At 37.1% G+C, this 22,221-nt stretch overlaps 1 protein-coding gene across 1 annotated transcript in view; it reads right to left on the bottom strand.

Moving 5' to 3' along the window:
• ARIH1 (ariadne RBR E3 ubiquitin protein ligase 1) overlaps positions 1 to 22,221 on the bottom strand; it is a 118,815-nt gene that overhangs the window by 76,846 nt on the left and 19,748 nt on the right. Inside the window, 1 exon segment of the mRNA XM_006087835.3 lies at positions 1,991 to 2,058. Coding sequence (XP_006087897.1) covers positions 1,991 to 2,058 — 68 coding nt within the window.

Raw genomic sequence — 22,221 nt, 5'->3', positions numbered from 1 at the left:
GATTAATTCTTTGCTTTTTGTTTCTTTGCTTCTCGCACATGTCCTGGGGCCAGGGATCTAACAGGTGACCCTAGCAGTGGAGGGACCAATGCTCTAACCACTGAGCCACACCAACCAGGGCCATACTTATAGTTTTAAGTACGCATATACAAATTTTAAGGATGGTTACTAAAAATAAAATATATAACTTTTAAAATTATTGGGGGCAGGGGGAGAGGGTGAAAACTTAATTAAGGCAACAAAATAACCAAAGACATGGTAAATATAAAGCACAACTTACTAAGGCAGTAGTAATCATAAAAATAAAATGTGACAGTGGTAATATTAGACAGCATAGGATATAATGTGAAACTCATTAAATGAGACAAAAATAGTACATATTGATTTTAAAAACACTAATTTGGAAAAATGCATTAATAACAAAAACTGTAAATAAATCTAGTTCACTAAAAGCGTATCAGATATAAACAAGAAAACTCCTTTTCCTAATAACGGTGCCATAAAACAAGCCTTAAAATAAATGTTACTAATTTAAGAAATATCACTGACTTCAAAAAAGATGGTGAGATGCATGGGGGAACAAAAACAAACAAAAAAATAACAACATAAAACTAGTCAAGGAGCATTTCATTTATGAATCATGGGAAAGATAAATACTTTGTGTTTAAGAACATAAGCTTAGGAGTCCAACAAACCTGAGTCTGAGTGGTAACTCCTTGTGTTACAAAACTGAGGTAAATATATTATTAAACTCTAAGTCTTAGTTTCTGCATCAATTAAATATAGTAATTTCTTAGCCCCATAAGGCTATCAAGATGATAAAATGAAATAATGTCTGGCACAGAGGGTTTAATAATTGACAGGTATTATTGTCACTGTTAACCCTTTGAGTGCCAACCAATATCCTAGGAACTATGCTAAAATTGCCAAGGCATTTTTGCTGATTTTACAGCAGTTTAGGAAAAAAATTATGAATCGCAAGTAAATGAAGTTACATATTCAAAAACTTAAGGAAACCTTTACTACATTGACATATTTAGCAATATCATCACCACTAATAAAAGCATACTTAGAACTGGATGCCATTTCGAAGCTTTGATAGCGCTCCCGGCACTTTTGGCGAAAGACAGGAGGAGCGCCATCGCGCTCCCCGGCACTCAAGGTGTTAAACTGTAGTTGGGTACAAGGTGTGAGAAATCATGTAATACTCTTGGTATTAACTAATATGTTTTACAAAGTGCTTTCAATTTTCAAATCAAAGGGGAAATATTTTTATTTACTTTTCACAATATCTGGGTTCTCAGTTCCCAATAACTAGTTGTAATTTTTTATTAAAATTAGGATTGCTAATTTTAGACTGAGAATAAAGGCTGAGAGAATAGAGGCTTTTAACCCTACTCCACCTTAAGTGTTCCAAATTTCCAATCTAAAGAAGAGAAAAAGATTAAGAATGGCATCAGTATTAGAACTAGAAACATTTTCTGAGAGAAAATAATTTTAAATCACCTATGGAATATAATCTTGCACTGAAACCAGAAAATCAGTTCAATTAGCCATTTTGGTGGCCAGGATACCAAGAGCAACTTCTTTATTTTCTTTTTACTGAATAAATGTCATTAATATGCCTAACATGGATTTAAAGGTTTATGGGCAAGAAATTTTTTAAGTAATTTAAAGATCTTATGCATTTTTGAAAACCTACTTTTAGTTCTCGGTACTCAAAAGGAAATATATGTAGAAGATACTGAAGCAGAGCCCTCCATTCACCTCCAAAATAAAATAAGAAACATTCATCCCGAGTTCCCTTAAACACTAAATTTATTGCAAAATTGTGGATGGGGAATATAAGAGATTAAACCAGATACTGCTTGCATTTTGGTTTGTTCACACACTGGTATATAAATCAACTCCTTACTTGCTTCTTGTAAATTCTGTTCAATAAGTTTTCTGTGTTACTTTTAAGTTCAAAGCTGACATGATAGTTCCTTACCTTTCCATTAGCTTCTCTTTATCCCAATTGAAGTGGCTAAGGAGTATTCTTGTGATAGTTGCTGGATTCTAAAGGGGGAAAAAAAGTCATTTTCAGGTAATAGCACTTCATTAACATTTAGTGATTTTTTAGGTTGAATTTATAACACTCCACCCAAATTTCCTTTCCTACGATATTTTTTATCCCCTTAAAAAATGATCAAGACTATTTAAAAATAGTAAGCCACACCAATGAGGCAGGTTTCTATAGGATTCTAAAGCAGAAGTCAAAATAAGCCAAAAAGGAATTAAATGAAAAATTACTGCATTAAATCAAGCACTAATGAAAATTAACTTTTGCAATTAAGAGTTAACATCTGCCACATCAGCACACTATTAATCAATAAAATTTCTAACACCCTATGTATTGAATAGTTCAAATGATTATAAACCATTTTAAATCAGAAGGTCCTTCAAAGACATTTAATGAAAAAAAAAAGATAAAAAATCTGTACTGTGTAATAATTTATAGAGTATAAAATAGGTTGGTATTTCATTTCCAGAAGAAAAGGCTAATGCCATGAAACAAAAACTTTATTGTCCTATCACAATGCTGTTACAGATTTTTCCATTTCCCATGAAACTAGTGAGCTTACTACCTGGGTACAGAATTTTGACTAGTCCATAGGTAGCTCGAGGCTCAATCCACTGAGCCAACCGAACCAGGGCTTTCCATTGATTTTTAGAGTGGAAGAGAGGAAGGGAGAGAGGGAGAAAGAAGGTGAGAGAGAGAAAGAAACATCGATGTGAGAGACACATCATCAATTGGTTACCCCCTGCACACACCCCCTATCGGGTCCCGGGATCTAACATTCAGCCCAGGTACATGCTCTTGACCAAGAATCCAACCCACAACCCACAACCCACCCTTCCATGTGCAGGACAGCGTTCTAACAACTGAGAGACACCAACTTTTTCTTAGAAGTGTGACAATCTGACTTCTCGATCCTGGCCAAGATGGCATAGGGCAATAAGCTCACTTTAGTGTCCCTTTCTTCCACTGATTATAATGAAAAACTCTGGAAAAAATACATCTAACAAAGTACTCTGAAAACGAAATAACAGCAAGCAGACTGGAGAGGGAAGTAAGTGAAGAACAACTAATAAGGTAGTGGTAAGTATCCTGTTTTGTTTTGCTTTCCCATTTACTTCTTGGCTTTGACCCAAGGGTGGGCCAAACAGGGAAACTGTAACAGGCATGATCAGTAAAAATTCAGAGAAATGTGTGTGTGTGTATTTGTGTGTGTATCCAGAAGACAAGGGCAAAAGGCTCCTGGAGAATGTGTGGAGAATACCTTTTTCCTTTCTCTTGTCCCGTCCCCCCTCCCAGCCCCCCATACTGAAGCCAGACCAGCCATCAAACTACCCAGCTGCAGAGTGAGCATTGAAAACCAAAAGAGAAAACATTGCTCTGAATAAAGGAATCAGGACGAGGGTCCCTGTTGTGAAAAGAAGAGTGTAGAGCAGGGGTCCTCAAACTTTTTAAACAGGGGGCCAGTTCACTGTCCCTCAGACCGTTGGAGGGCCGGACTATAGTTTAAAAAAAAACTATGAACAAATTCCTATGCACACTGCACATATCTTATTTTGAAGTAAAAAAACAAAACGGTAACAAATACAATATTTGTATTTGCATGTGGCCCGCGGGCCGTAGTTTGAGGACCCCTGGTGTAGAGGCATCCATTCTTTTCTTTTTTTTTCTCCTCCCACTTCACCCCAAGATATGACAGGCAGGAAACTAAAACGGAGAGAATCCCATATTTCTGGCTCTAGGAATAAAGAAAAGGGCCCTTGGAGCCAGAGAGTTCAGGGAAAATCAGAGAGAGACGGAGAAGTAGATCTCTAATTCTGTATGTGAATCAAGTTCTGGGCCTAACTATAGCTGTACATGTGTCAAAACCAGCCAAAGAAGTACAAGAGAGGCTTTCAGAACAGAACTATTACATGAATCACTGCCTAAGTCCTAAACAAACTAAACAGGAATGGAAGGGCAAATTCAACATAGCAAAGGCTTTGAAATGGAACAGATAATGGAACCACTGCCTATTTAAAGCGAGAAAGAACTTGAACTTATAATCTCACTGGGTTGGCTTGTTTACTAAAAGTAATTTAAATAACCTCACCATTCTCAAAAGGATTTTAACAGGACAGAGAATCTTACAACATAATATTCAAAATGTCCAAGACAGAATCCCAAATTATCAGACATAGCAAGAACAACTAAAAATCTGATCAAGGGAGATGACAATATATGCTAACCCCTAGATGACCCAACTGTTAGAATTATCAAAGCTCCTAAAAGCAGCTATTAATATTAGGTAAGGGTGAAAACCTTAAAATGAATTTTAAAAATTCTTAGGAAAGAAAAAAATTCTAGCCCTAGTCGGTTTGGTTCAATGGATAGAGCCCTTCCACGCCAGAAGCTTGCATTTCGATCACTGGCCAGGCCTAGGGACTGCACCCGTGCACGAATTTTGTGAACCGGGCCTCTAGTGTGTGTGTGTGTGTGTGTGTGTGTGTGTGTGTGTGTGAGAGAGAGAGAGAGAGAGAGAGAGAGAGAGAGAGAGAGGTATTTATTGGTTTCAGAGAAGAACGTAGAGGGAGAGAGAAACATCAATGATCAGAGAGAATCATTGATTGGTTGCTTTCTGCACAGCCCCTACTGGAGATTGAGCCCACAACCTGGGCATGTGCCCTGACGAAAATGGAACCATGACATCCTGGTTCCTAGGTCCATGCTCAGCCACTGAGCTGGACTCGGCTGGAATATATATATTTAAAATTTATCTTGAAATCTAACAAGAAGAAAACAACTCAATTTAAAAAATAAGCAAATGATTTAAAAAGATACTTCACAAAAGAAAATCTATGCAGAGGCATAAATAATATATGACAACATGCTCAAGGTCATTAGTTATTCAAGACACAAAATTGAAACAATAATGGTACCATTACATGCCTATTAGAATGTGTGTTGGGGGTGGGGGTGGGGGTGGGGGAAAATCTGACAATCCCAAGTGCTACAGAATATATGGTGTGACTGGAACTCTCTCATATACTACTGGTGATAATGCAAGAGTACAGCCAATAAGAAAAAGTTTAGCAGTTTCTTACAGTTAAACATATACTTAATACAATTCCAATATCTCACTGTTACTGACCCAAGTGAAATGAAAACTTATGTTCATCCAATCACCTATAAGAGATTAACAGCTTTATTTGTACTTGACAAAAATCAGAAACAAAACTGTGGTACATATCCCCACGATGGAATACTACCCAGCAACAAAAAGAACTACCCTATACAATGAAAGCCTAATATGCAAAATCGTCCCCTTGACTGGGAGTTTGACCAGGGGGCGGGGCCAGCCGGCCAACCACAGGAAGAGAGGCCCCAGCCAGCTGCAGGCAACTGCCTGGGGAAGGGAGGCCGCAGCCGGCTGCTGCTAGGGACCCTACCCATGCACAAATTTCATGCACTGGGCCTCTAGTCTATATATACAACAAGAATAATCTCAAATGCAAATTTCCAGTGAAAGCAGCCAGATATAAAAGGCTACATATTGTATGATTCCATTTATGTGACATGGTGAAAAAGGCAAACTATAGGAATGGTGTACAGATGTCTGGTTTCCAGGGATTAAGTGTGGGGGATGGTTTAAGCAAACCAAGTAGAAAGAGGGAATTATATAGGAGGTGATGATGGAACTGTTCTGATTGTGATGGTGGTGGTTATACAACTCTAGGCATTTGTCAAAATTCATGGAAGTTTAGATCCAAAAGTATAAATTTCATATTGAATATAAATTAAAATATAAATTTAAAATACTAAATTATAAAAGTAATCCAACCCACACTGCAGTACCTATAATGGAGTTCTGTTAAAAGTACAATGAACATAGATGTGAGGTTATTTAGTGCCAGACACTTTACATATATTTAATTTATTCCTCACATCAATACTTAATGCAAGGTAGGCACTAGTTACATTTTACAGATGAGGTTAGAGAGGTTAAGAGATTTGACCCAAGATAAAATAGGTCAATAGAAATCGAATATTAGAGGAAGTTCATCAAAATATGTGCTGCCCCACCACCCTCAAAGATTCTGATTTAATTAAATTAGTTTAAGGGACCAGTGAAAGGAGAGAAATCTACCTATGTGTGCTACAAAAATTCATAATTAGTTTAGTGAAAAGCCAATTCAAGCTCTTGGTTGAAAAATAAACCTCTTCATCTTGTTTTTATTGATATTCCTCATTTTTTAACACTCCGGTGTGGGGTGAATTTCCCGCCAAAATATAAGATGGCTCTGTCTTTTGGTTTTGTTCCATCCACCAAAAGGGTGGATTACAAACAAATATTTGGTAATACGCAGTTACAATCGGCCCGAGTTTACACGTTTCCCGCACTCCACCGCAAATCTATATGAACCGAGTTAAAGACGGCTCCCGCGGAGTACACGCAATTCACGCGAGCCGACTTAACTCGTTTCCCCCACTCCAAGTGTTAAAGCTATAAACAATCCAAACAAAAAGTGAATGGGCAAAATAACTATAATTAGAAAACTAATACTGGCAACTGTACCTTTAATTTTTAGGACAATAAAGCTATAATCTCAAATCTTCTCTATTTATAAGCTCTAAAATAATGGTTCCCCATTCTAGCTACATATTAGAATCTCTTGTTGTTTAGGGTGGGACACAGGTATCTGTATTTTTTACCCAAAGTTTTTGCCTAAAGTTCCCCAAATAATAGACATATGCAGCGGGAAATAGGAACTACTATTCTTTGTTTCCCCATTAAGGGGGCCCTGAAAAGTAAAGTATATATGTGAAATTCCATATGAATATAGAAGTATAATATTTTAGTAATTTGAAGAATATTACATTCTAGGGACACAGAAACAGTGTCAGCATATAAAGTTCTGATTCTGCATTTTTTTAAAAAAATGGGTCTGATTATGCCAAATGTCCCAGCTGAGGTTTTAATATTAATGGGCTATCATTCTCTAATCCTTTGATCAAGTATTTCTTAACTTTGGTAGCATATTAGAATCATCTGATGAGCTTTTAAAAAACTGATATGCAGAACACACTCCAAGCCATATCAGAATATGGGGGAGGGGGATTTCTTTTCTTTTAATCTTTACTGTTGAAAGTATTACATAGGTCCTCCTTGTTCCCCCATTAACCTCTTCCAGCCCGCTCCGGTCCTCCCAAGCCCTCCAGTCCGTCATCACCCCATTGTCTATGTCCACGGGTTATACACATATGCATACAAGTTCACTGGTTGATCTCTTCCCACCTACCCTCCTCTGCCTTCCCGCTGAGGTTCAACAATCTGTTCATGCTTCTATAACTCTGGGTCTATTTTTGACCATCAGTTTACTTGGTTCATTAGATTTCACATATGAGTGAGATCATGTGATACTTATCTTTCTCTGACAGGCTTATTTCGCTCAGGTCCGTCCATGCTGTTGCAAATGGTAAGAGTTCTTTCTTTTTTTATTGCCGTAGAGTATTCCATTGTGTAAATGTACTACAGCTTTTTTACCACTCATCTGCTGATGGCACTTAGGCTATTTCCAAGTCTTAGCTATTATAAATTGCACTATGGACATAGGGGTGCATATATTCTTTCTGATGAGTCTTTCAGGTTTCTTAGGATATATTCCTAGAAGTGGGATGACTGGGTCAAATGGGAGTCCCATTTAAATTTCTTGAGGAAACTCCATACTTTCCACAGTGGCTTATACAAGTCTGCTTTCCCAACAGCAGTGTACTAGGGTTCTTTTTTCTCCACAACCTCGCCAACACTTGTCATTGGTTGATTTGTTGATGAAAGCCATTCTGACAAGTGTGAGGTGATATCTCGTCATTTTGATTTGCATCTCTCAGATGATGTGATTTTGAGCATTTTTTCATGTGTGTCTTGGCTTTCTGTATGTCCACTTTGGAGAAGTATCTATTTAGGTCCTTTGACCATTTTTTAATTGGATTGTTTGTCTTCCTTTGTTAAGTTGTATGAGTTCCTTATATATTTTGGAGATTAATCCCTTATCAGATGTATCGTTGGCAAATATGTTCTTCCATGTGGTGGGATCTCTTGTTATTTTGATGATGATTTCTTTTGCCATGCAGAAGCTTTTTATTCTCATGTAGTCCCATTTTTTAAAAAAATATATTTTATTGATTTTTTACAGAGAGGAAGGGAGAGGGATAGAGAGAAACGTCGATGAAAGAGAAACATCGATCAGTTGCCTCCTGCAGACTCCCTACTGGGTATGTGCCTGCAACCAAGGTACATGCCCTTGACCGGAATCGAACCTGGGACCCTTGAGTCTGCAGGCCGACGCTCTATCCGCTGAGCCAAACTGGTCAGGATTTCATGTAGTCCCATTTGTTTATTTTCTCCTTAATTTCCATTGTCTTAGGAGATGTATCAGTAAACATATTGCTACAAGAGATGTCTGAGATTTTGGTGGTTATGGTTTCTTCCAGGACTTTTATTTCACATCTTACATTTAAGTCTTTTATCCATTTTGAGTTATTCTTGTGTAGGGTGTAAGTTGGTGGTCGGTCTAGTTTCATTTTTTTGCACGTACCTGTCCAATTTTCCCAACACCATTTATTGAAGAGAGTATCTCTGCTCCAATGTATGCTCTTGCCTCCTTTTTTTTTTTTTTTAAATATATTTTATTGATTTTTTACAGAGAAGAAGGGAGAGAGATAGAGAGTTAGAAACATCGATGAGAGAGATCGATCAGCTGCCTCCTGCACGCCCCCCAGTGGGGATGTGCCCGCAACCAAGGTACATGCCCTTGACCGGAATCGAACCTGGGACCCTTCAGTCCGCAGGCCGACGCTCTATCCACTGAGCCAAACCGGTTCGGCATTGCCTCCTTTGTCAAATATTAATTGAACATAGTGGCTTGAGTCGATTTCTGGGTTCTCTGTTCTGTTCCATTGATCTATATGCCTGTTCTTGTGCCAGTACCAGGCTGTTTTGAGTACAGTGGCTTTGTAGTATAACTTGATTTTTGGTATTGTGATTCCTTCAACTTTGTTCTTCTTTCTCAAGCTTCCTGCAGCTATTTGGGGTCTTTTTTGGTTCCATATAAATTTTTGGAGTGTTTGTTTAGGTCTGTGAAATATGCCATTGGTATTTTAATAGGGATTGCATTGAATCTATAGATTGCTTTGGGTAGTATGGGCACTTTAATTGAGATGTTGATTCTACCAATCCATGAACATGCTATATTCTTCCACTTGTTTATATCTTTGGGGAGGGGGATTTTTTTTTAACCCCAATTAACATACATAGAAAGGCCTCCAAAGCCTAGCTTTTTATTCATCTCAGAATTTGATCTGAAATAGAATTAAATAAGTTATAGACTCCATCTAAAATCTCAGTTTGAATGGACTCATGTTTTTACATTATGTTTCTATCTAGCTTAATCTCTAAGCTCTGTAAGAATTGCTGATGGCCCAAAATTTGTAAACTATTGTTTTGGAATGCCTTTTTAAACAATAATAGAAACTCAAAGCCATAAAGTATAAAACTTCTGCCTAGAAACAATAAAAGGTAAATTAACACAATGTCTATAAAAGACAACCCAACAAAAATGAACAGTTTATGAATTCACACACAATACAACTGGCTGGAAAACAAAATATTCATTCTCAATATGAGGGCTTTTAATCTCTCCCAATGGCTAAGATCTTAAAAACTGATAATATTCAGGGACAAAGGTGTGGGGGAGTGGTCCACAACATGTTAAATGGCTGACACATTTGGTAAAAACTTTTGTGAGAGATTTGGCAGAACTGACCAAAACTTAAAATGCACATGACCTCAAACCCAGAGATTCCACTTCTAGGAAGCTACTCAACAGAAATATGTGCAAATGTAGGAGGGTACAAATAAGAAATTTAACATGCAAATTATTTGGAAACCCAATAAAGCAAGAATAACCTACATTTCCCCAAGAGACTGCCTATAAATTATGTTGTACTTATACTTAGTATATACAAGCACACCACTTTATTAAGCTTTGCAGACACTGCATTTATTTTTTTTTTTTTTTTTTTTTTTTTTACAAATTGAAGGCTTGTGGCAAGCCTGAGTTAAGCAAATCTATTGGTGCAATTTTTCCAGCAGCATTTATTTGTTCACTTTGCATTTCTACATCACATTTTGGTAATTTTCCAAACTCTTCATTATTACTTCATTATTACAGTTTGTTTTGATCAGTGATCTTTGATGTTATTATTTTGAGATGCCATGAACTGTGCCCACAGATGTTGAACTTAATAATGTGTGTGTGCTCTGCTCAATCAACAAGCCGTTTTTCCCTCTGCTCCCTACCCCCACCCCCCTTACGCTAGGTTTTCTCCCTTTCCCTATTACCTGAGACATGACAATATTAACATTAGGCCAATTAATAACCCAATTAATAACCCAGCAATGACCTCTAAGTATTCAAGTGAAAGAGTCACAAGTCTTCCACTTTAAATCAAAAGCTAGAAATAATAGTGAGGAAGGCGTGTTGAAAGCCGAGATAGGCCAAAAACCAGGCCTCTTGTGCCAACTAATCAAGCTGCAAATGCAAAGAAAAAGTTCATCAAGGAAATTAAAAGTGCTACTCTAATAAACACATGAATGATAAAAAAGCAAAACAGCCTCATGGCTGATATGGAGAAAGTTTTAGTGGTCTAGACAGAAGCTTCGACATTTCCCTAAGCCAAAGCTTTATCCAGAGCAAAGCCCTAACTCTCTTTAATTCTATAAAGGCTGAGAGGTGAGAACACTGCAGAAGAAAAGTTGGAAGTGTCAGGCGTTTGTTCATGGAGGAATGAAACACACCTCCATAATATAAAAGTGCAAGATGAAACAGCAAGTGCTGATGTACAAGCTGCAGCCAGTTATCTAGATCTAGCTCAGAAAATTAAAGAAGGTGGTAGCTACACTAAACAAAAGATTTTCTTACTTTTTTCTTAATCCTCACCAGAGGATATTTTTCCATTGATTTTTAGAGTGAGTGGAAGGGAGAGGGAGAGACAAAGAGAGAAACATTGATGTGAGAGACACACTGATTGGTTGCCTCCCGCACACGCCCCAACCAGGGCCAGGGATGGAGCATCCAACTGAGGTACATGCCTTTGACCAGATTGTACCTGGGGCCCTTCAGTTTATGAGCCGACGTTCTACCCACTGAGCCAAACCAGCTAGGGCTAAACAACAGATTTTCAATGTAAACAGAACAGCCTTATACTGGAAGGCTCCATCTAGGGTTTCCTGGCTAGAAAGAAGTCAATGCCTGGCTTCAAGGCTTCAAAGGATAGGTTAATTCTCTTAACCTATATAGAAAATATTCAGGAACTAATGTAGCTTGTGGCTTGAAGTTGAAGTCATATGGGAGGCAAAAGGTTGATGTTTCTCTCTACCCCCTCCCTTCTCCTCTCTGAAGAAAAACAACAACAACAAAAAACTAAAAAAAAGAAAAACAGATTGGAGAAAAGAGCTATAACAATTATCATACATTAAGACATTAAGAAAAGGTACAAAGGATTTGAAAAGTCAATTCAGAAAAATGGTAAAACAACCATTAGTATTTTCTTTATCAAACTATTGAAAAACTTAAGATTCTTAATAGTGTCAGCAAGGATATAGAGAAAATGATAGTTCACACACTGCTGGTGTAAAGATAAACCCAATAACCTTTTTTGAAAACGTCCAGTCTTATTTATAAAAACTATAAATAAGCCCGGCTGGCATGGCTCAGTGGTTGAACGTTGACCTATGAACCAGGAGGTTGCGGTTCAATTCCCGGTCAGGGCATATGCAGGCTCCATCCCCAGTGTGGGGCATGTGGGAGGCAGCTGATCAATGATTCTCTCTCATCATTGATGTTTCTATCTCTCTCTCCCTCTCCCTTCCTCTCTGAAATCAATAAAAATATATTAAAAAACAAAACAAAACCACCAAACTATATATGTCTATACCCAAAGCCCAACAAGCCCATTTCCAAGATTAGGTTAGGTCTAGAAAGGAAAAGGAAGGGAAGAAGTCACATGATACAGAATGAAATAAAAGGTTCAGCAATAGGGAAAATGATAAACTTATATGGTCATATGAAAAAATACTGTACAATTGTTAAATTAACAATATACTGTTGAAAAAAACAGCAACTTGCAGAGTAAGGTGAAATTGGAGCAGGAAATGAGAAAGGGCACAAATATAACTCATTTTTCTTTGAAAATAAATCATTTCAGTTGTAGATTATTGACATGAGAAAGCACACTTTAAAAAAAAATCAAATCTGAACGATTTAGGATCCAGTTAAACAGTTCCCATATTAATCAAATTTTGTAAAGATACCACCAACATGCAGTTTAAGAAAGAGAAACTAAAACGTAGATGCTAATGCTACTTTTAAAATGTCAATAGTAGCTGAGTCATGATTAAAACAAAGGTCTCTAAAATTCAGAACTATTTTGCTTTCTATTGAGTTGGACTGCCAGGTATGACAATTTTGAATAAATTATAGATTCATGACAATTATTCATTTTAATATTGTCATACTACAAAAGGTAAAAAAGACTTATAATCTATTTAAACCATGAAATATCTAAAATACATTTAGAAGAAGGTGCTAAATATGAAATAAGGAATGCAAAAAGAATTTTCCAAGGCAAAAAAATGGGGCCATCTTAAAGCACACCAAAACATCTTGTTTTAACACTACTGAATCAAAATACCTCTCTCCACTATGGTACACCATGAAATTTCACTTCAAAATGTTTCCACATTCAAGTAGAGTAGATGGCCTCAATATAGTATATAGTTTATTCAAGTGATTACTGCCCTTGCCGGTGTGACTCGGTTGGGCATCAGGATTGCAGGCTGGTTGCAGGCTTGATCACCAATAGGGTGCATGTAGGAGGCAGCTGATAGATGTTTTGCTCTCATATGTTTCTCTTTCTCCCTCTCCCTTCCTCTCTCTATAAACAAATATCTTTTTTTTAAAAAAAGCCTGTTTAAAGTGTTAACTACTAACATCAGCCTTCTGGGACAGAATTTAGGCTGTGGATACTTAAGATCTTGGGTTTTACAGTAATTTTGAAAACCCAGCAATCTTCTATGAAAACCAAATACAAACTTTTATCTGTCTTTTCATTTAGGAAGTCTTGAGAAGCACTGTATTAACTTATGTGGAAAAACATAGCCCCTTCATTTTAGAAGTCTAATAGCAAAGAAAATGATATGAATTCCTGTATCATTCAGCTATCCCTGTAATTCCTCACTTTACAACCAATACTAAATAATATAAATAATCAACCTAGCACTTCACACCTTATACATAAGCCTTTCATTTTGTTTTCTTCAAATGTTTGCAACAATTTATTTTGTTTCTTAAGTGCCAAGGTAAGCTTCTAGTTTAAAAGAAAAATAAAACTGTGTCCTTATAAATACATATATTAAATTTGTTATGTCAGAACAGGCTTTCCATAAAGATTTACAGACTAAACAGTGTGAAATGAGGTACTTGCTGCCAATATATGTGCGCATATATATCTTTAATGGTCCTTTAGTGACTTTTCTTTGGAATGATTCTGTCCTACCTTTGCTGCTGCAGCCCGCCTGTCCTTTGCATCACTGAATTCATACTTCTGGAAGTACCCAATATGCACTGTAACAGACAGATGGACAGATCAATGGGCCACAGCGGCAAAGGCCAGACAGACAGACTTGATAAAAATTAAAATCAAGGTATATAAGGGGGAGGGGAAAACCAGAAGAAAACGTATCTATCTATATCTAGAGTAAAATACCTGCTTTATGTCTGCAACCCTCCCATACACATACCCAAATAAACTATTCTTGATTTTCATACTATTTCCCTTCTTTCAAGTAGAAATAGTACCAATGCAATAGGCAAAATAATAAGTATTTTTAATACCATCAACAGTTACTGGCACTTCTGTAACCATGCCATGCAATTTCTCCAAATAGATGTTGCTCTTTTCATATACAAGAAACTATCATATCCAAAGACTTTCTCTGCCAAAATTAAAATGGCAATTATTACATGCATAAATTTTCTACTATGCTGCCAAGGTGTGATTAGAGTATACTTGAAATCACTAAATAAAAGTCATATTTCAGCATTTTACCATTCTACATTTTTCTATGTAAAAACAGTTGCTAGCACCACATCTACATAAGATAATTTTAATTATATATTCTTAAAAGAATATATGATAGTGCCATTCAGGTCAATTACCAAGATATAGTAAAACATATACAAAATTACTCAAGGTGTTCCCTCTCTTGAGCACTCCTTGGAATTTCTCCACCCCTTTCTTTCCCCAGGATGTATTTTTTCTCTCTGGAGCATGCCTGTGTCTTTCCCCCACACTTCCTCCCAGGTTATGTTACCTCTGCTTTCTTTCCCCTAAGTTCCAGACCATTCTTTTGCCTCTATAACTTGTTTCCTGCGCCCACGCAGTCCAGCTGGCTCACTTCTTTCTACTGCTGTGACTTTCTAAAATAAACTTCTTCTTATAATTTAAAAAAAACCTTATCGATAATACCTTTAAAAGTTATATAGAGTCCTGTTACCTCAAATTCATTCAAATGAGTATTCAAGTAGCTTCTAAGTTATTTTTTTAAAAGCACTTTAACATCTAAAAATGCTGACTTGGCTTAAGCTTCATCAAAAGCTTACATTCATATAAAAGCCATTTTAATTTAATCAAATGTTTTATTTTGCATGCATCTAAAATAATATAGATCCATGTCTGATATTTAAGGAAGACTGAGGGAAAATGTTTCCCCTTTTGTTTCCAGGGGATCTAATCATTTATACATTTCTTACTGTAGCCCCACAAAAACATGAGCAGGTAATGAGACGTGATAATCAAGTATAATGCATGATCCTTGATTAAATTCTAGACTGGAAGAAGAAAAGCTCTAAAAGACATTACTGGCCAAAACTGGGGAAGAAATCTGAATGTGGTATATATTGGATTTTTTTCCTATAACAACTTGTTCAGATATAATTCATATATTCAGAATTGTGATACACAGTTGTGTCACCCATTAATTTTAGAACATTTTATTTCCCCAAATAGAAACTCATACCCATTAGCAGCCACTCCTCATTATCCAACCCAGCCTCTGACAACCACTGACCTACTTTTTGTCTCTGAATTTGCCTATTCTGGACCTTTCATATAAATGGCATGACAGAGTATGAGGCCTATTGTGATGGCTAATTTCACATTTAATTTTACTTATCGAGGAAGGCCAACAAGTGAGAGCTTGCCATAGACATCAAATAGGTCCGTTTTACTGAGGGAATGAAGAAGAGAAACTTTTAATCTAGGAACTTACTTAAATGAAGATTGCTTAAAATTTCAACTACGCTATTATAATACTTTATGGTGCCAAAGACTTAACCACTAAGCTATTTTTGTCTCAATAAATTAACTCACGGATTCTACAACCTAATGTCTTTTTAAAGAATGTTTTTATTGTTTTTTTTTGGGGGGGGCGAGGAGAGAGAGGGAGGGAGAGAGAGAGAGAAACATCAATGGGCTGCCTCCTGCACAACTCCCACTGACCCACAACCAAAGCATGTGCCCTGACTGGGAATCAAAACAGTAACCTCCTGGTGCATGGGTCCACGCTCAACCACTTAGCCACATGGGCCAGGCTACAACCTAGTATCTTGAATGTGACTCCCTCATCTCGGTTCCTGCCTTACTAACTTCATCATATTTCTTATTCAGATTATTTTACAGACTTCTCACTATCCTCCCTGCTTTCTAATCTCATTCTGTTCTATTTCCTATACTGTCAGCAAAGTGTTCTTACCTACCACCTCCTATCATACTACTTCCCAATAATTTTTAGCAATATTCAATTCTTATTGTTCACTCAACATACCAGACCATTAATTGCTTCTGCCTTTATACATTCTATTTCTCCTCCTCTGTAATGTTATCTCCAACCCTTTCTGGCTAGTGAGCTACTTACTATTCATTTTTCAAAACCTAGCTTCAAAACCCACTTCTACCAGGAGGATTTGTCAGTCCTTCACAGAAAACAACATTAAATATTCCTTCTCTAACCTTTCAATTCTACTATTGCACATACCACTGCATAGTAAATTATTTTTACATGCCTCCTTAAAGAGTTGTTCAGTATCTCTATTCCTCCAGCACAGTGTAGCAGCTAGAGAAGTATTTGTTGGTAAAAACACACACACATAAAAAAAAAAAAAGAGAGAATCAAATATTCAAGTTATATATTGTTCCCAATTAAACTAAAGCATTATTTTTAGGAACCCATTATCCTCAGAAAAATCATAAAATAATTACAATATATTTAGGATCTTTTTTTTCTTTTAGTTTAGTTTACTGATTTTTAGAGGAGAAGGATAGAGAGAGAATTATCGATGTGAGAGAGAAACACCAATTGGCTGCCTCCTGCATATACATACCCCCTATGGGGGATTGAGCCCGCAACCCAGGCATATCCTTGGGTGAGAAGTAAAAAAAACAAACAAAGAATGAGCATAATAGTGGTTGCCTCTAAGGAAGGGAACCAGGTAGTTAACATATTTTTACTTTTTAATCTTTTGTACTTTGAAATTTGAGCCAAAAAATTATATGTGTAATCACATTTTTTTAAATCCTAGAAAAAAAGTTTGTCAACAGTGTTAGAATACTAAGGCTGTTTCAGGGATGGCTGGAGGGGGTCAATGGGGGGGAAAGGCGGACATATGCAATACTTTCAACAATAAAGAACTATTTTAAAAAATGATGCCTAAAAAAAAAAAAAGAGAAGGCTGTTTAAAACTCCCTTTTTTAAAACTCAGAAGTTATTGCCTAGGATGGGGGTAGAGGTGGGTTAGAAGAGGTCAATGGGGGAAACGGGGGCATATGTAATACTTTCAACTATAAAGATTTTTTTTAAAAGTTATTGAGGAGAGTTCAGTCATATTGGCCTCAGCATGCAACTTAATTCTTTGTTTTGGTTACACAGAAAGAAGAAAATCCTGATTAACAAAGATAAGACATTTGCATTGCAATTTCAGGATATTCTTCACTTAAACTGACCCAGAAGCTTAATAAAGGTAGCAGAAACATTTTATTCAGAGCTAACTCATTAACACTGTCTAGCAACGACTTTTATTTTTATAAATGCAGAGTCAGAGGAAATATACAGAACTCAAAACCCCAAAATTATTAATAAAACTATAACATCAAGATTAATTACCTATTCACTTGTTATTGCAAAACCTGCCAGTGTCTGCAGTGAGAGTATTAACAAACATACTTCGCCTTGTCTGGCATTTATTTAACTGAAAAGGGTGCACATGTGCCACTGTGGTGTTAGACCTTACATAATTTTAGAAAGGCTATCATGAAGAAGGGTTAAAACCAGGCAGGTTCAAGTAAAAAGCTACAGGTAAACAGATATTAATATATGGAAGAACTCAAAATCAGAGCTGTTAAATATGAAATGCACTCACTTCTACAAGCAGTTGTGGGGGGTTTAAATCACTGCAGAGGTTTTAAGAATAGGTTTAGGGACCACTCAACAGGAAGGTGGTACTTGATAAGTGGTTGGCCAGGAGATCCTTTAAAATCCCTTTCATCCATGTTAATCTGACTCTGTGAATAAAAAACTGTGTTGACTCCGATATGAAACAAAGATTAGACAAGCTTACTGTCATCCTTAATTCTTTAGCTATTGTTTAAATGGTTTACTTTCATTCTTAAGAATGACTAGAGGATTTCTGTGAGTTCTAAAGTCCTATTTTCACTCTGCTGGCTTTACAGCTGGGTAGAATGCAAAAATTTAAGTCAAGCTTCAGACAGTCATATATTCCAAGGACCCAGCTATATTAATGCAATATTAATTGAGGCGATTATAGAAAACAGAGACAAAGTTTACGGCCAAAGAAACCAAATTACTACTTTTAAAAAGTCAGACTGGTGAGTAAAATTATATACACTTACTTTTCAAAGAAATATTATCCCCATATTAAATAACAATCTCAGGCCCACTCTAAGATTTTGCTTCATAAGAACTGAAGTACTGAACAGTAGGTTAAAAGGTAAAGACACTTCCTTACATTTGAGTTTAAATGGTATCAATAATAAGCTCCTCTGAGAACTTCACAAAAGAACAATTTCTCATTATTTAGCAAAATAAGTCAGCTATTCTCCCCTTAACATATCAAGCATTTGTTATCTTGCACTTCCACAATTTCACAATGCTATTCTTTTTGTTGTTGTTCAACCTCACCCAAGGATATTTTCATTGATTTTTAGAAAGTGGAAGGTGTGGAGGGGAGGAAGAGAGAAACATTAATGAGAGACACATCGATTGGTTGCTTCCTGCAAGCGCCGGGGATCGAACCTGCAACCCAGGTACGTGTCCTTGACTGGGAATCGAACCTGAGAGAGTCAGGTTCAATTCCCAGTGGTGGGCAGTCTGACACTCCAACCACTGAGCACCACCGGCTCAGTGTTCACAATGCTATTCTTCCAGAATCTGTAGATACTTCTGTCAGACCACTGGTGTGTTCGAAATTTCATACATAAATCATGAATAAATTTTACATAATATATACATACGTATTATAACATAGGTCAAGTAGAATTATTTTATGTTAAAACTTTGTGTTTTTGAATGCTTACATTGGACTAAAAAATAATAAATGTTGTAATAGCCATTGTGGCTTAAAATTTTCTTGAGGATGGTACATATGTAGGCTCTAAAGTTTAAGTGTGGCCTTCTGATTCTATTCCACTTTTACTATTTGGATTCATAGGTCATAGCAATGAAGTCACAAGTCAAAGCCCAATGACTCAGTCTACACAAGTCAATCTCCTGGGACATAGAGCTGGATGGAAAAAGGGAGTGTGGATCTGACAGACACAACAAAAATTACCCAGCACAAAAGACAGCAACATTCACATATGGTTTATTTATATTTAATGATATAAAATACTGAGTTCTGACTCCAGCTATGAAAGCCTGAGCAAGTTATCCACAAAATAGTAAAAATACAATCTACTTCAGAGAATAGTTGTGATGACTTATATTTCTTTAAATAACTGGTTAAGAGCAAAAAACAGTATATTAGAGAATGAGAGAAGAGTTAATTCAGTGAAGTCAACAGAAGAATGTGAACAATTCACAAAAAATAAAAATAGGAATAGCATACCAAGATTTTTGTCAATAACAAAATCAATAAAAAAACTCATTCATATTTAATTTTGACTATTCAAAGTCTGTTTTCAACTACGTTCCAGGAACTGTGCTGGTCAATGGCAATACCAAAAGTAATACACTGATCCTATCCTTAAGGATTTCAGTCTATGCAGTGGGAGACTAAATAAGAGAGATAAGAGCTTCTTTTTAATTAAAAATTCTGCCCTGGCAACTGTTGGTTGAGTGTTGTCCTGTGCAGCAAAAGGTCACTGTCTCAATTCCGGGTCAGGGCACACACCCGGTTTGTGGGCTCCATCCTAAGTAGGGGTGCATGCAGAAGGCAACCAATCCATTTCCCTTTCACATTGATGTTTCTCTCTCTCCCTCTCCCTTCCTCTCTTTCTAAAAATCAATAAAAACATATTTTAAAAATTAAAATTATTATTTTAATGTTGATATTACTGAAGATGTCCCCATTTTCCTCCCCTTTGCTCAGCTCCACCTTCCCCTCCCTTTGGCCTTCACCACACTACTCTCCATGTCCATGGGGTATTCATATATGCTCTTTACCAATCCCTTCATCTTTTTTATCCAGTCACTCCCACCCCCCATTTCTTGGATACCCAACAGTCTAGTCCTCAAAACAGACTCATTAGATAAGAGATTTCAAGAAATGATGTTTAGCCCTAACTGGTTTGGCTCAGTGGATAGAGTGTCAGCCTGCGAACTGAAAGGTCCCAGGTTCGATTCCTGTCAAGGGCATGTACCTTGGTTGCCGGCACATCCCCAGTAGGAGGTGTGCAGGAGGCAGCTAATCGATGCTTCTCTCTCATTGGTGTTTCTAACTCTCTATCCCTCTCCCTTCCTCTCTGTAAAAAAAAAATCAATAAAATATATTTAAAAAAAAAAAAAAAAAAGGAATGATGTTTAAGCCCTAGAGTGCCGGGGAGCGCAATCGCGCTCCTCCTGTCTTTCGCCAAAAGTGCCGGGAGCGCTATTGCGCTCCTCCTGCAGTGTCACTATTAGATGCTAGTAGTTCACTCTTTATTGACAGATGGCACCTAAGTGCAGATTACTTATGATGCTGAATGTTTGTAGTTCTAAAACTGACCACTGGCATTTATCTGCCTAATTTTTTACAGGTACTACGATTTTATGAAGTTTACTCAGATTTTGTAGCTCTAAAGCTTTGAAATGGCGTCCAGTTCTAAGTCTGCTTTTATTAGTGATGATGATATTGCTAAATATGTCAACTCTTGCTGTGAAGATGACGATTTTGTGGAAGATATTGGAGAAGGGTGTCCCTCTATTTTAACATTATGTCTTTTGTTCAAATTTTTTTTCTACTAGTATTTTATAATACAATCAGCAAACAATATATGTCAAAGATGAAAACAAATGTAGTAAAGGTTTCCTTAAGTTTTTGAATATGTAACTTCATTTACTTGCGATTCATAATTTTTTTCCTAAACTGCTGTAAAATCAGCAAAAATGCCTTGGCAATTTTAGCATAGTTCCTAGGATATTGGTTGGCACTCAAAGGGTTAAGGTGCATTCTGAACGTGAATGAGTTTATCAAGGAAAAAACCATACAAAAGCATAGAGAAAAGTTCTACAGGGAGTATCATTATTTTGCTATGCCAAGATGAGTGTGAAGAAATGGCAGATAAGGTAGGTAGGAGTTGAATTATGAAAAGCCTGATCTATCATACTAAAGAATCTTTTATCCAAATCTGCATCCTCTTAGAGCCTACTTATTGGATTGGGACTTCTAGGCTCAGACCTCAAGGCTAAGTAGGCTCCTCATAAGCACCATTTCCTATCTAATTTCCACCCCACTGCTTAAGAAGAATGGTTAAAGATCTGGTAAACTTTCTCAGGACATATGTGTAAACCAAGTATAAACATTTCTGACACTAAATAGATGATCATACTGTACGAAAAGATATTCAGTGTAGGGAGCGGCTCTAGAGTTAAGCCTTGGATTGACCTGTGGCAGAGCCACAAGTCCCAGCTTAGAGGGCAGAGCCCTCTTAGCATAATTAAGCTTGACCTTATGACCCCCCCTAGATCCTTCCTGGGTAGCTAATGGGCTGTGGGAGGTGCAGCAAGTGCTGCCAAAACAAGTGAAACTCACAAGAACATTGTAACTATTTGACCACTACCTTGTTTTTCTCTGACTATAAAATAAAGCCTCAGCTTGCTGGCTGGATCTTTCTCTGTGGCCTCATCCAGGCACAGGAGATCCACCGAGCCCCAGCTATATTCTCTTTGTCTGTCTTTTCTTTAATCCTTCACTGCCCCTCCTCGGGCTCACCGAACCCTTGGCTGTGCTGGCACGACACAATTTAGCATTCCCTGGAAAATCTGTGGTGACTATACTATACTACTCACAAGGCCCCATTTTTCACCAATATCACCCTTTTCACGTTCTTTTGATTTTTCTGATTTTGCCAATGAGAGCCTTCTACTAACCTCTAACAGCTTCTAAAAAGACTCTACTTATTAATACATAGGCCAATATTATCCTTCTTTACTAAACACTTGTTTAAGGAAAGCCCTGGATGGCAGGGCTTTCCTTAAACAAGGAGCAAAGAGGGACCAACACTCAACAAAACCAGGATTGACTGTAAAAATAAAACTTCAGAAGTCAAATTAGTAGGTATGGGACTTAAGATTAATGGCAGTGCATATATTTAGATCCTCTACTTCAAAAACCAGGACAAGGCAAGTCCAGAAACAGGAAATAATAGAGAGGCTATACATGAATAAAAGTGGGCTGGGTCCTGAGTTATTTATTGCCTTTATAATCAAACTAGAGGCCCAGTGCACGAAATTCATGCACAGGTGGATGGGGGGGGGGGGGGGTCCGGCCTAAACCAGCAGTCGGACATCCCTCTCATAATCCTGGACCACTGGCTCCTAATCGCTCACCTGCCTGCTTGCTTGGTCGCCC

This window comes from Myotis lucifugus, unplaced genomic scaffold, assembly GCF_000147115.1.
Source record: "Myotis lucifugus unplaced genomic scaffold, Myoluc2.0 scaffold_41, whole genome shotgun sequence".
Classification (NCBI taxonomy): Eukaryota; Metazoa; Chordata; class Mammalia; order Chiroptera; family Vespertilionidae; genus Myotis; species Myotis lucifugus.
The sequence above is the reverse complement of the archived record's forward strand: the minus strand, read 5'-3'. Positions and strand labels throughout refer to the sequence as shown.